Source organism: Ammodytes marinus (genome assembly GCF_949987685.1).
Source record: "Ammodytes marinus genome assembly, chromosome: 1".
NCBI classification, from domain to species: domain Eukaryota; kingdom Metazoa; phylum Chordata; class Actinopteri; order Uranoscopiformes; family Ammodytidae; genus Ammodytes; species Ammodytes marinus.
The window spans coordinates 22,615,334-22,631,631 of NC_137230.1; the positions used below are offsets into that span (position 1 = coordinate 22,615,334).

Consider the following 16,298-nt stretch of genomic DNA (forward strand, 5'->3'; position numbering starts at 1 on the left):
ACAAGGGCCTCCGAGTATTTTGCCATACAACTCACAATACTTATTCTAACATCAGCCACAGTAAGCTGCTCGTCATACCTGACCAAGCTAGGCTGTAGCAGTAAGAGTGTGCAGTGTACTAAGTTGAGCAGAAAGCGTTTTATTATTTACGATTTTAACTTTATATTTGTAATACCAAGAATCTGAGACTTCTATTCAAAATGTTACATACAATGAATACATACTGTATAAAGTCTCACTTTGAGTTGAAACAATACAGGGAAAACATCTAGTTACTTGTAAAAGAAGCACTGGTGATACTTTAAAAGGAGATTTTAAAGGAAAAGTTTGACATTTTAGGAAATTCACTTATTGATTCCACACGTGGTTTAGTACAAAGACTGGAAAGGGGAACACAGCTTGTGGTTCTTCTATAGAAATGCCAAATTCTAGTTTCTACTTCAGTTTGTGTATGATTTAAACATGTTAATTAGTGAGTTTAGAGAGGTAGAAGTTCTACCGTAGAACCATTATTTTCTCTAAACATCAAACTCTTCCTTTAAAACGTGAGATTTGTTTTAAGCCCTTACCCCACATGTATACATCAGTTAATATATATGCATTTATTATAGTTGTCTCTTTAGTACATAATGCATTAAATAGCAACAGCGGCAGCTACATAATATAGCAGTGAACATACATCATCAATAATATATACAGCGTATTGACTTTAAAGTGCACATTAAATGATTCACGCAAACAAAATTAAATATAAGCAACATCAGCTCTCTATTTACTCTCCAGTTCACATTTCACCTAAGCTCTTAAAGTTAATTAACAATAGTTAATACAGTGAGACATTACACAGGAACCCTTATGTAGTATTATACTCTAAGAAGTTATTAAGGAAACAACCATCTGATCACAGTCAGGTGTACTACTACTGTATTCATATCTAAAAAGCATCTGAAGGCCAGCTTTAGGCTTAAAGATGGTCCCAAAATGTTTCCTCTAATGTACACACATGAAATAACTGGATCATCATGTCTATTAAATCACACTACGTAGCTATAAATGCACGTCTCTCCAGTGTAACCACATAAAACGTAGCAATTACAGTACATCAGTACAGAGTAGTCGTGATGCTCACTGAGTGTTTTCCGCCCACAAAGTCACCCATAAAAGGTCTCGTGCTACCATCAGTCAGACCAGATCGAGAGACCCTTCTTGTTCTTCACGTATGTTTGATGAGCTCAGCAGGCGTAAGGTGGGGGTTTCTCCAAGACGTTAAAGGAGGATCCATACATAACAGGGGCGTTGGGTGTCAGCATGTAGCCACCCCCCTGTTCCTGGGTGGTTCCTCCCTGAGGCTGGGGCTGGTTGGGAGCCTGAGATGGGTGCAGTGTCTGGTTCTCATCAGACGGACAGGAGTTGGAGACAGGGCCTCGGTCAGGCATCGTTTGGGGAGTAGCAGGTGGCTGAAAGCTGTTGTTATGCTGTGGGAGAGACGGGGAGTGGTTTGTGGTTAGTTGCAATGGTATGTGTGGACACAGAGCTGAAGATACCTCATTGACATCTGTGTGTGGGGTGTGGTTTAGATTTATTTTTGTTTGGTTTGTCTGAAATATCAGCCAAGGTCATCCATCATTAAAAAATGAACCCGTGAGGTATTCTTTATATTTACAAAAGTCGGCACCATATAAAGGAAAATCTGATGCATTACAGTTTGCTTTGTAAATAAAGCAATCACAGGACCAGTAGAAGGATCTACAGCCATGTCAGCAACATAAATGTAATGCTAACATAAGGAAGTGCAACGTTATAATGTTCAACATATTAGAGAAGGATTTAGGATTGAGAAAGTTTTTACAATTCATCTCGCGATCATGAATTTCACGGCAGTTTTGTCTCTGGTCAAGTGCTTTGATCTTTGAGTGTGACAGGTGTGCTAATGCAGCGAGAATACTTTTGAACTTTTGAACGCTGCTCATCTTGGTGCCAAACTTGGTGCCTTACACTGGAACAGCAGATAGCATCTTTTCCACACAAGACATTTGGAACTATCTTTGTAGGAAAAGCACAGGTGTCAATAATACCGTTATGGCCGTGACAGCTAGCCCAGCATGCATGAAAGCAGGATCCTGAAACTGGAGCAGAGATGGAGTCATTTGAATGCAGCCATCACTAATTGTATTATGTTATTCACACCTGCTTTTCCCATGGAGAAATAGAGTCCTTTTTCTTTGTTGGAAAAGCCCCTATTTCTTTTGGTGCGGACCCCTACCTGCATGGGTATTGGGTAGTTGGGGTAGGCGGGCAGATTCTGTCCTGAAGGACAGAAGCTAGGGTAGGAGAGCATGTGCTGGCTGGGGTTGTATAGGATGTGGGGAGGCGGGGCAGGGCTGGGAGCCATCCGTAGAGTTGGCTTTTGCTGCAGGAAAACAGTAGAAATGGTGTTGGATAAGTTGGTAAATAATCAATTGTTCACCAGTTAAACATGAAACACACACACTTCATAAAATTAAAAGGTAATGGTGTATGACTGCTGCCTAATGTAGGGGAGAACGGGGTTATATGTTACACGGGTTGGTTGTCACAATCGTTATATCTCGGAACCAGAAGGCGCTGTCTGTGAAATTTTGCTATGTAAATATCCAGAATTGGGATCAGAGGTCACCTACATAGTCTTCCTTAGAGTTAGACTGCTGAATTTGAGGTGAGAGGACTGTTTGTGTTTTTCATGTCAAATTGAAAATATTTAGCTCCTCAGTATTTTTCTTCTAGGCTTTTACACAATGGGTTTATAACAAAACACTTGTTACCCTAAAAAAGTGTGAAGGGTAAGCTATAGTTTAGATAGTTGTTTGCAAGCTTATTAGTTGTCAGATGTCAGTTGTCAGGCCTTAATGCTAGCAAGAAATGCAAGTTGGGGTTGGTCGTCACACTTTTTGGGGGGTTGGTTGTCACATGTTATCCAAAGGCTACAGCCCGAAAAGGAACCAAATAACGAAATAAATTGTCAACTGTAGCCTCACTGACACCCCAGAGAAGGAAAGAATAGAGCAGGAAAAGGCAGCTAGCATGCAAAATAAAAAAGGGCAACAAAATCAAACAACCCAGTGCATCCCAAACTAGACCAGCTGCCAAGGCTACTGCACCCCAGTGAACTCCACCCCAGCTGGAGAAGAAGAAACAGTAAGTTATATAGGCCAATTTATATATCAACTTGACTATGCAATTAAACTTTCAAATTTAGTTATGCTTTCTTGCTTCCTTTTTAAGATGATTCCCATTAAGATTTGATTGTGACAAACAACCCCATAGTGTGTGACAACCGACCCCTTGATGGGGTTGGTTGTCACAATGTGTAAGGGTGTCTTTGATGATTAATTTCTTCTTTATTACATAAAGTTAGAAAAAGTGAGGGGTACACATTTCAAGCCAACACCTTAAGCTTCAATTTAATGTAGGAATGATAACTGAAAGATGTGTAGGTGATGAGCAATTCTCACTAGAGTAAAACGTGTGCCTACTAGCCCTGGTCTCCCCTACTATAGGAATTATAATTGAAAATCTGGACCATTAAAACGGACAAAATAATATCAGAGATTTTCATGTCTTGAAACAGATTACCAGATACATTTTAAATTAGAAAATGTACTCAGCAGTGATGAAAAGAAAAGAAATATGCACACAAACAAATTCCAACAAAGCTTTGGTAAAGTAACAGAGCATTGAACGCCCATCACTCCAAGGAGCAGTTTAACTCCCTCACAATATCCTTGTACGCTCCGAGGATGGCGGCACAGATGATGCCCAGGAAGGAGCCGATCACGTTGAGCACCACAGAGGCCCACAGCAGATGGTGCAGGTGGACCACGTCCCAGCAGCTGTCCACCCCGGTGAACTCATAGTACATTGTTTGGTAATCTTGGCTGGAAGAGGAGGAGAGCAGAGGTCAGTAGACTACTAAACACACGTGCCTTTTGTACTGCAGACGTTTTGATTTGATACCAGTCAGTAATTCCAGTGAGCCAGTGTGCAATAGTCTTCCTGCTATGATGAGTCAAAATCTCTGCCATGGTAAAGGCCAACCGCTTCCCAATGTTTCTTGGTTGTTGTATTTATTACATTTTAAACCTTCCAGGCAGCAACTCATAACTGAGGCATCGGGAAGCTGAAAGCAAGGAGGGACTTCTTGGAAAGCACCTTCTCTTTAGTGTGATCAAACCTTTTTTTTGGCAGCCAATTTTGCTAACTTTGTTCTTACACAAACCCCCAGCACAATCGTGACATTATTACTGAGAAGAACAGATAAATAAACAGGTTTTCACTGTGATACACCGTGACTCAAGCAAGGCTCGACTATCTGCAAGCCAAGTGTTGCTGCCTGGAAGGTAGAAAGTTGATCCGAAAAGGTGAGGAAATACTGTGAAGTGAGTGATGTAAAAGACACGCAAATTAAAATTAATGGGTCAAAACATGCGAACCCCCTAGTTTTTATGGAACACACACACACACGCACGCGCACGCGCACGCACACACACACACACACACACACACACACACACGCACACGCACACACACACACACACACACACTAATGCTCAGTGACTTTGCTCAGGTCTTAACACCAATAGCTTCCGGTGCATCTCACCTGCCACAGTCGTACAGGTAGCAGCAGTAGCAGGTGTTGCTCCTCAGTTTCAGCTTGCATGATTTGTCGAAATTACGGCATGTCACCTGCAGTGCCAGAGTTTAATCATTTGCATTGAAAGTGTTATCAACCTGGTGAAAATACAACAACCATTTCATTCCCAGAACTTTTATTTGCTTGGATGCGGTTGATGCTTTTGGGTGCAGTAACATTGTACGACCACTAGATGCCACTACATACTTGTCAATTTAGCACCAAAAGGCTGCATGAACACAGAATATAACCCGTATGATATTTATCTTACAAATGCATTACAAGTGTCATTTACAACATTTAAGAAGGTCAAGCAGTGTAGTAATTTTTTTTAAATGTAAAGTATGTTTATACTATATAGGCAGTGGCAGGTGATATATCTAGTGTGTATACAGCATAGGTTTTTCTATGAGAATCACCTCAGAATAGTAGCTGTCGTAGGCGTAGGCCGTTCCACTGGTGTAGTAGGCACACTGCTCCTTCTTCAAGGGTTGTGTGTCCTGAGTGAGTGTGTGTGTGTGTGTTAGAGAGATTAGAAAAACAGAGAGAGGAGTAATTGATTTGTTAAATCCGTTAAATACACAAGCTCAAGTATGTAAAATTAAAATATTTAAAAAATAGAAAAACTAATTTGGGTATCAGTTTTTCCATCCATCCTCCTCTCGTTCTTCAGTGAAAGCTAACAACATGTGCCCCCAAGAAACCAGTCCATGTGCACCGGACCACAGAACCTACAGCATTAAACTTTTTATAATGTGATAAGCAATAAAATCCCTTTTAATCTCTAAAGATTGAAGGTGCAATAAATATGACTTTTATTGTACGGTGTGCACAAAATGAATATGAATATAAAATATTTATCTGCCGACAGATATAACAGCATTGATCAATATCGGTGACTCTGTGTGCCAGGTGCTGAGAGGTCAGTCTTTTAAAACCCTCTCTGGTTTATACTCATTAAGATAGTCATTAAAATGCATTGGACAGCTGTGACAAAGTGAGGTGTCAGTGTATCCAAACACAGACAATCTAAGATATAAATTTTAAGGAAAGCAACAAGGACCTCATTTGACCCCTCAGCATTTTCGGTTCCTTCTCCATTCAAACAAATTCAGATATTCGCACAAATTGGATTTCATGCATATTTAATTAGTCTGGTGGGCTTTAAAAACTAGTCTGAACAGGATGCCATCATGGGGACGAACGATAAACTGCGTGATAATGAAACTGGCTTCTTTCTCTAAAACTGAAATGTAAATATTATAAACGGTGAACATATTTTCATTTGGAATTCTGAGTTGAGTTAAAGAAGTATTTCTGACGGTGTATCCCTCTCTGGTTGTTCCATATTTTGTGTTTTTATTTGTCTGCGTCGTAACACTATATTTTTTTAGTGTCACATTTAATCAGCCCCTGTTTTGCTGAATTTTTCCCAATCTCTTCAGGTGACGCAGCACTGAGGTCAGTTGTTCTGGTGTTCCCACCAAGGTGGTGTCGTGATGGTTCTGACAGCCCTGTATGATTGCAAAGACTAAAAAAGTTCCTGCCTTTACTGAGTTGTCTGTGCCAGTCTTAAACTGCATTCATCACCTCACACACCTCAGCGTGTGCGATTACATTTTGGGTAAATTAGTTTGTATTTTTTTCCTTTTCCGTACGGGCAAAAACATGCAACACTTACAATGAACTCTGAGGCGATGATACCGTCCACAATGGCACAGATGAAAGACGCGATGACTCCGATACTGATGAATATGATTGCTGCCACAAGCTTAAGTAGAGGAGGAGTGAAGGGGAAGAAAGAAAAGAAGGTAACACATTTTAAAAAGTTCCTGTAAGAATGATCAAAGTAAATATTCATGAGATTATCAGCTTGTCTTTTGCTTTATCTGAATGACACATATCTAAATAAAAGAATGAACTACATTTCAATAAATGCACAAGTTGTTGAACAGAATAAATAACAATGAAACACAAATAGATTGGGAATCTGAAAGATAAATAACATAAATGTATGAACAGAATTGTATTGTTTGATTAAGTAGTTAGAAATAAGAATACTTATGATGATGAAATAAATTAAAGAACATATTTTTTATTTAATAGTGTTTTAAATCGTATTAATACTTGGTGCCACATAAACATTTATTTCTGCTCACAATTCCCCGAGTGTTTGATATTAGTTTGTCCTTTAACAATTACCATTCTGTATTTTGTTCTTTATAAAGGCAAAGTCAAAGTGTTATCATGAGTCCAACACACACACATTGGTTTATGTAAGCTCCGTGTTTCTGCTTGTGTGCTTCCTGATTGGTCGTCTGCAGTGTCTGAGCTGCAGGACGATAAAGGAAAATGTACGGCTTCTTGCTCTGCCAACGCAGAGGTGCTTTGTGGGTAATTTATGGGCCAAAAGGCAACACACGGGACAGAGGGACGGCCTTTTGTACCAGCAAGGTCAATCTCATTCTCCCCAATCTGATACACACACACACACACACACACACACACACACACACACACACACACACACGCACGCACGCACACACACACACACACACACACACACACACACACACACACACACACACACACACACACACACAAAACCACATTACTGCTTATCTCACACATTCACACGATTGTGTAAATTAGAATCTGATCAGTGTTCAATAACCTCAAATTGCTACTTTTCAAATAGTTCTATACACCTGTTCTTCCACAAAACTTTTAATGTAAGAGGAAGCAATTTTCTGACACACACTCACCCTCACACACGTTTGTATTACTCTCTTTGTGGGGACTCTCATTTACACCCTGCATTCCCTGGCAGTGAGGACAAGGCAAAATGTCCTCAATTTCCAAAATGTCCTCATAGGTCAAAAACTCAAACTGGTCCTCACAAAGTTGGATTCATGAGAACACACACACACACACACACACACACACACACACACACACACACACACACACACACACACACACACACACACACACACACACACACACACACACACATACAGCCCAGCAGACCCAGCTGGCTGATCACAGATGTCTGATCATGAACTCTATCACTAAGCATCGTTTACTGTCTGTTCAATTGCTCCTCCTGGACCAAAGCTGCTGTACTGAATCAGCAAATCAAATACACACTTATTTAATACACACGCGCACACAGCAATGTGTAGTAGTGTTCTTACTACTACACCACAAGCGTCCCCCTCCTGATTGTGCATGGATTTGATACCTTCTGCTGTATGTCCAGATTTTTCTTTATGGAACTGATAGGCTTTATCAACTTTGTGTAAACTCGTTTGGCAATGGCTTGAATGCAACTGACATTCATTAATATGAAAAAGTTACTTACTATAGCTTTAATCTATCAGAGGTCAATCATGAATTTTCAGCTCTGCATCCGAACTACATTTTTTGTTTGTTTTCTTGTTATTTTCTTTTTCTATTTCAATGTAAACTATTAGCTTTGATCAAAGATCAAACTAACAGTAAAACATTTTAAAAAATCAGATATACTTGGACTCTAGACCCTTTTCACAGAAGACATCTCAACCTGACATAGTAAGAAAATCACAGATGTGACTGCAAGTAATAAAATAAATGATGGCTGAAATCCATTTAGCAGCATCGTTAATGTTATTGGTAACGCCTGTCTGCTGTGAAAAAGGTCTCTAACATTTTGTTCTATTAGGATAAATAAATGAGTTTTCCCCTCTCTAATAAGATAAAAAATCAACATATAATCATATAAATAATTTGCTGTGAGTTTAGGACCTAGGTTGACCGATGTGATTTGAGCAGGATGAATTGTTAAAAGTTGATGCATAGTTAAAGTTAATGTGATTATGGATAATCAAACTGCAGAAAATAGTTAGAAATTCTATTATAGCCTTGACGTGTTGCCACAGGCAGTCCAGTCATTTTGATACAGCTGATACCAGCCTTTTGAAATATGTGTTCGACGAATCAGTACTATGAAAATGTATTTTACGGTAACTCTGGTATAATTAATCTAATTAAAACATTTATGTGTTTTTCGTTAAATGCTCCAAGTGCTAATCCAAAACATGTCTGTTTGATTCAGGCAAATTTTTAGTTAACCTAGAAGTCAAGTGCTACACATGAAATGTCCAGCTGTACATGTCAGAATAACACAACGTGTGGTGAAACCGATATTAAAACAAGGGGGATCTTTTTTTAATGAATTTTCCCTCTACCAAGTGAAATAAGAGCCGGGCTTTGAAAATGAGCTTTTTTCGGGGTTTGGTTTTTATCTACCACCGGCCCAGACTCTCCACTTCATTAGCAGTTTAAATGGCTCTGCTTTTATGGGCTGCAAGTGGGAGATGAGGCCAGCAGCAGAGACAATAGAGCCTGACAACTGCATTACTTCACATTACCTTAGCACCAGCTGCCAGCACATAAAACACCTCAACATACACACACACACACACACACACACACACACACACACACACACACACACACACACACACACACAAACACACTCTGAATCCACTTCTGTTACAACTGAAGCAGAGAGAAAAAATCAAATACTGTAAAAGATTAGAGACACATGAACAAACTGTTTTCTGCTCTCAGGACTCGAGTCATGTAGGAAACATTAAAAATGTGCAGTGGGAGAAAGTAACTAAGGACATTTACACATGCACTGTTGTTATTGTTCTTTCCATTTAATGCTATTTCTACTTCACTAAATTTCAGGGAGACATGTGTACTATATTGATGTGACAGCTTTATTTAAGCTACTTAAAAACAATTATGGTACAGTGATATAAAATATTTAATATTGATGCTACGTTTTGATACTTGGAGTACATTTTACTGACATTGCTTCTGTACTTTTACATCAGTATGATTTTGAAAGTTTTTACAGCAAAGCTGTAGTAGTGCTTTTACCTAAATCTTGAGTACTTGTTTTTCTTTTGCCACTTGGGGACAGCAGAAACAAGGTGTAAACAACATTGACATATCGCCACCTTTTAAGTTGAACATTAGTTTGTTGTGAGTCCGATATTCACTATCTCTTGGCATTTTTTTAGGCATTTTTATTATAAAAATAATATTATAAAATGATGATAGTTTTAGTGAAGAGACACATTAGTGACAATGAAATTACTTTTATAGCAGTCGCTTAAGATACCTATCAAGTAATGTATCTTAAAGTCCCTGACCTCTACAAGGTCTTTTTTTCCGCTGGGCAGTGGTCCGGTAACCAGTCATGGCCACAGCCGGACACGCTGGTAATAAGAAGTTGTTGGGTGAAATACGGCCCTTTAAAGGTTCACTGTCCTGCGCTCCCACGCTGCAAGGTGACCAAGTCTTTGAGATTACTGGCAGTAGCTGCAAGAGGAGCAAAGAACATGAGCTCCATGAAGCATTTAGTCATAAAGAAATCTTAGCGTGTATCAGCGCAGTGAAGCCTGTTTTAGGAGAGGCAGGATAAATGCAGATAGCATGGTATTTTTTATTTCTTTTTACAGACTTTCATGCTCCGCTATCCTTTCAAACATTTTAGAAGGACAAGATAAGACCTAATGAAAAGTGGGGCTATTCAAGTCATTAAGATTTTTAAAGCTTTATCCAAAGGAATGTTTAATCTGCACACATTCATAAAAATGGTTGATCTCTTGGGGGAACATTTTTGATAGCAGCGCAATGTCTTAAAAAGCTTTAATGTTGAGTGTCCCACTCAGCAAAGGGACACAACGAGACTATGGCTTACCACTGATCTGTCAGGTGGAAAATGATTGGTTCCTTCCTCTTTGATGAAATTAAATAATTTTTTAATAAAATTGCCACTCAATGGCACCAGTTTTTCTGGTTGACAAGAGCTCATTATAGTCTGTTGATTTTACTGTTCTCTCACTCGGTTACGAAATACAATGTCTGGGGAGTAGTGTTACAAATTTAGATGAATTAATCAATGAAAGTTATTTGCAACTGTATTTAAGCATAACTATGTTGAGGTTTTGCTTGTGTGTTTTATCAATATTAATTGATTTAAAGTTTTGGTTAACTATTATTTTTAGTTGTGATTAGTTTAAATTACAGAATACTTCAATGAGTGGAAATGGACTATGCAGAATTACATTTTTTAATGAACATTTGATTTTAGATTTTGTTATTATTTTGCTCCGACAACGATACGAATTCGCTTTAGGGATGGATAAAGTAAAATATCTAATATCTATCTACTAATCCATCTATTATTTAAATGGTAGGCTATACTTAAATATTTTTTTTTAGAAGGAAGGGAGTTTTAAGTTTGACATTACTGTATTAGATTTCTCCGGATAGGTGTCAAGCCGGAAACAGCAGATGATAAACCTTGTCACTTTTCCGACTGATCAAGGTTCAAAACAACATCAAACCTTCTGCTTTTTCAGGAGGAGCAATAGGACCCAATGAGCTTTCATAGCTCTCGGGTGTCTCTGGCCACTGTTAGTTAGTTGTTCTTTAATGAGCCACTTGCTTTGCCAGCCGGCTCTCCTGTTACAGTACGGGCCTCGGACGTGGGAGGGAAGAAGACACCTGTGTGAGAGGAACATCGTGACACGTGTGCCTCATAAGAGACACTGTAGACCGGCGCTGGTGTGTGCTGAGATCACACCATTAATTTGTAAAGCCCTGAACTGGGAGCGATGACGGAGGGGCAGACAGATAGCAGGTAGTAAAAGTCTTACAGAGAGGGTTTAGAAATAGTGGGAGCCTACTCATACAACAATTGAACTTCTTAAACATAAAACCTGTCTTTATCTTTGTTAGAATGATGCTTTTATTTTAAAATATGTTGGCTTTCGGCAGACAGATATCTCCACATGTGTGACCAGCTCTAGATAGGGTATCTGTGCAGACCGGATTTGATATGGTACACCGTAGCGTAACACAAGACAACAACACTCACATGAAAAATTCACAACACACCCAGATAAAGCACAGTCATGGTTACAAGCAGAGGATACATGTTCACATCGATATCACACCAAGACTAAATTTTAGAAATATGTTGCTGAGTTCAGCCTATTACAGTCTGATTGTATGGGCACATAACAGTTCATAAAGATATATGCTTAGTGGCAGATTTACTTTTTTTTTTTTTTTATCCGTAGGCCTCCTTATGTTTTAAACATTGTGTCCTTGGCTTAAGACAGAGTTAGAGTAAAGTAGGCTTCTTATATCCAGACGATGAAAGTTGATTTTGTCGTCCAAAACTGACAACATATAGGCTAACCCTAAGTGTAGAGTCTAGCTAACATTAGCTTTGTGGTTGGAAACACTGCTGTTTCAATGTTCCGAGCTGCCATGTTTTTAAAATGACATTCTTGAAAAAAAAAATTACCCAACAAATAAAAATATTAACCAACTTAAAAATAAAAAAAGAGCCCGCTCCGATTTTTAAAACACAAACAAATAGTCTCGTTTCCTTTGTTGAGGGCTATACAAGGGCCTACATAACATTGTGCTTAGTTTACAAACATGGACCATGGACAGTTGATTCATGCTATATTGTTCACGTTTTCAAACTATTTGTTCCACTTTTAAGGCTTTCAGGATGAGTTGAAGGTAACGTTTGGCCAAATCTAACCCAATATTATATCAATGATATATTTCTCAGTTTTTACTTTGTGCGTCCTGCTTCTCTCCACCCCAGAATGTCTGTCCAATGAATGAATGACCTCAGATCACGTGTGGTTTTACTTCTTAATGCTGGTTCACTTACAAAAGGGGCAAATTATGAAAGTGGACCACACCAAACAAAAAAAATCTAAACTCTATTTGGTCTGCACCAAAGCAAGTGAACTAGCGGACTTTTACAGTGTGAATTAGTCTCTCTTGCTGGGGTTTCATGCAGTGCAAATGATACTGAGTACATTACTTAAATGACACTGAGGAGCAGTTTCAGCTTCTGGTTTGGCACTGGACCTAAAGTATTTGCATTTGTCAGCCACTTGACTATTGTCACAGTTTGGACAGTTTGTACATATTTTTAACCTCCTTTATTGTTTGGTTTATTTAAAAGGAGTATGAAGCTCCCAAACAGGTGTTTCAACTTCATATTTTTCAATTTTTCTTTAAATTCACCATGAGATATAAATAAAAAGTGTTTGTTTATCTTTAAGAGTCTTAACTAGAGAGTAACATAAATGATACTTTTTTTTACCCCTTCTGTTGTACACAGGCACTTTGATGACAATAAACACATGTTCATGTCTGAAATAAAGCAGCCCTGTCAGCCTCTGACCAATACTAATGCAATTTCCCATCTCATAATTGGAATCCAGAACCAACTCCGGTCACGTATGCTGACCCAGGAACAAGGACCAAGAACACATTACACCGCCATCTAGTAATCGGATTTGCCTCTTGCTCATAATAGAGCAATTTCCCGTAAAACAGTTTAGTGAACTTGCAAAGTCTGTAACATAATCCTCTTTATTTATGGTCTGTATATGTCCTGTTTTTCCAGCAACAGCATGTCATTTTTTGAAGATGAATATTATGAAGTTGGAAAAGCTCATAGTGAGTGTGATTGTACAATAGCCTAGATGTCGCAACCTTTAAAAAGTTGATAATGTAGCCTATTTAAAGGTCAAGCCAATACGAAGCATTGGTGAATAAGGTGAATTTTTTACTCTCCTGTCAACTTTATTTTATTGTCTGCCAACTTATGGGAAACATATCTTCTTATACGTTTAGCTGCTAAATGCTTCACTTACTGTACTTCACAGGTACGTTACTTACTAAGGTGCTGGGCAGGTTTTAAGAGCTTTCCTTCGTTGGTAAAGTTGTTACTTGTAACTCTTTTTCTCATTTTGTTTGAGTTGCATGTGTTCCTGCCAAAAATGTCAACGTGAGGCTGAGGGGCATCATACAGCTATAAACTTGTTTTATTATCAGCACATTGGGCTTTTGACGAGCAGGCCAAGTTACTGTATCAAAGATGTTTAGAGTCAAGGTAAGAATATCCTCAGGAAACTAATATAAACTGCCCTGCCCTGTCATTGTAATATTTTTTGTATTATTTGTTTAATATCTTTTTAAGCAGACAAAATGTACCAACAGCTTTTGATACACAAACTACCAACCAAAAATAAGACCTCTTGAAGTCTGAAGTATACCGGTTTCATTCTGATAGGTTTAGATGAAGACCATGAGGTGTCAAGTAGATACAATGCCATTCTTATGTGATTTCAAATGTGTGGCAACAATGACATGACAGTCAGAGGAGCAGACTCACCATGGGCCTGCGGTTTTCCACCAGGTAGATGCCGACAATACCCAGAAAGGCTCCGAAGCTCAGCTGGAGGTGCAAAGGGGAAGTCAAATAAGGACAAGACGTTAGGAGTTCAGACAACAACAAAAACAATACATCGTTTCACTAGCACATGAGGTTTTTTTAAGAAGGGAATGACTAGTCACTCACGGTGATGCCGGGGTAATATCCAGCAACAGGCACGTTGTCGGTGCGGGTAGCAGAGACCAGACCCACGGTCAGCACCACCAGAGCTAGAGCCAGCAGGGATATGGTCACCCACAGAGCTGACTTCCTCCGACGCTGGTACTGCACTGGGGACGGACAGGAGGCAGAAAACAAATGACAGGAGGAATCCTATACATTCTTTACCACTAATTGCCTTTGAGCCAGCCTCCATGTTTTTTGTACATATTGAAATTAACTCATCTTTCATTTGTGGTGAAATAAGTGTTCACATAATTTACTTTGTAGTAAAAGTAGGCTACCAGTACAATGTGGTCAAACGCTCCATTACAAGTAAAAGTACTCATTCCTGTTGTGTAAGTAAAATGATTCCTGCTGTCAATGCTAGATCATTAACATGGTGGAGCTGATTCGGCCTGTTTTATATATAATTGTTTGGAGTGATTTACTGAAGATATAAAGGCATTGTGTTGTATGTTTTGACAGGTTTTGTTATCATCAACAGTATATTTGTTTACATCCACAGTTTTAGGTTTGAAGCACCAATAAATATTGTATTAAAGTGTGCGAGAATTCGGTAATAATTCATTTAAAAAAAATGAAATCCTATTCAGAAACCAGTTTTTCTAGATTAATACAAAGAGTGCAACATTTCCCTCTGAAAAATGGAAGAATTAGAAGTATGAAAACATAGAATATCAAATACTAATAACAAGTAAGCTACATTGAACAATACCATTATAAGCACATAACAGTACTGCACTTTTTCTAGTAAAAGAGTTAACACAAGCTGTGTTTTCAATCATCTGGACTGGTTTACACAGAGCCAATTTCTCAATGCATTTTTTTTATTGACATGTAGCATCAGTCAATTAAAGCACACACACAATGGGTGTTATTTTGCTTATGCAGAGTCGGTTTAGAAGATATGGAGGATGAAACTTGACATATTTTGTAGCCTACCTGCTGGATCCAATACTGCTGTCGCCGTTTGCTGAGTTGCCTGCTGGGTTTCCGGCTGCTGCATTTTGACTCAAGTCCAGATGATGATGAAATGTAAAAAAAAAAAAACAATATTAAGAAGCAGATCAGGCAGCTGAACCGACGCGTCTTTCGTTTTTTGTCCCTGTTGATTCAAACCAGAGTCCTCATCCTCCACCGAGAGCTTGGCCAGAACCAAAGAGCTGGGGGTAAGATTATGCTTTTTTTTGTTTTTTCTAATGACCTTTTTTAAAATAAAATTTAAGAAAAAAAGAGCTCTAGACAATGTCAATTTAACCACGGATGTCTCTGAGCTCATACGGGTTGAACTTTTCCTGAAGCCTGAGAGAGAGAGAGAGAGAGAGAGAGAGAGAGAGAGAGAGAGAGAGAGAGAGAGAGAGAGAGAGAGAGAGAGAGAGGGGGGGGTAGACCAATCAGAACCCAGTATTCACCTAAGTGATAAATTATTAACATATCTCTAATTAAACATAGATTTAACGCAACTTATATTTTGGAATAACATAGAAACACGTGCAGTAGCCTACGTCGTTTGATAAAGTGTGTTTGAATGTCTGAAGGCTTCCTCGCCCTCTGACTGGTCATGATTCTGTAGCGTTGGTGCTGAAGACAAACTGTAAAGTGAGTTTACAGCGCCCTCTATCGGCCAACTAGCCCATCAAGCAGCTTCATGAAAGCATCTGGGTATGTTTAGGGACATTCCTTCTTAGCCTAAGACCATTATATCATCAATATACCACATATATGTGAGATGAGGCCCTTAGCTTTTATTATGCCGTTTACAATTTGGGATCTGGCCTGATGAGTAAGGTACTGATATCAAATGGTGATAATTCAGAGCAACAATATTAATTAGGCCTACGTATCATTTAAGCAGTGTAAAACTAGGAAACGTAATCAATTAGTTGATCTATAGAAGAACTTAATGTATTCTGATTATTAATTAATAATTTCAGTCGTTTTTCATTTCAATATCTTTTCTTTCTCGTATGATTATAAAATTAATATACTGTATATATTTTTTTATTGTTGGTCAGACAAAACAAGCAATAAAGACATCAAGTTAGATTTAAAAATATGTTACAGTAGAACTTTTCATTATGTTGTGATATTTTATAGACTAAAGAATTAACAAATTATACAATGAGAATCTAT

At 38.5% G+C, this 16,298-nt stretch overlaps 1 protein-coding gene across 1 annotated transcript; it reads right to left on the reverse strand.

The window, feature by feature from the left end:
• Positions 1–1,232: 1,232 nt before the first annotated feature.
• On the reverse strand, positions 1,233–15,171 carry tmem255b (transmembrane protein 255B; the record flags this gene model as incomplete). The annotated part of the gene is made up of 9 exons (XM_080030241.1): positions 1,233–1,475; positions 2,264–2,410; positions 3,755–3,914; positions 4,637–4,722; positions 5,089–5,169; positions 6,351–6,440; positions 13,944–14,006; positions 14,130–14,272; positions 15,108–15,171. 9 exons carry the CDS (start codon positions 15,169–15,171, stop codon positions 1,233–1,235), a joined length of 1,077 nt encoding a protein of 358 aa, XP_079886367.1.
• Between the last annotated feature and the right edge of the window lie 1,127 nt (positions 15,172–16,298).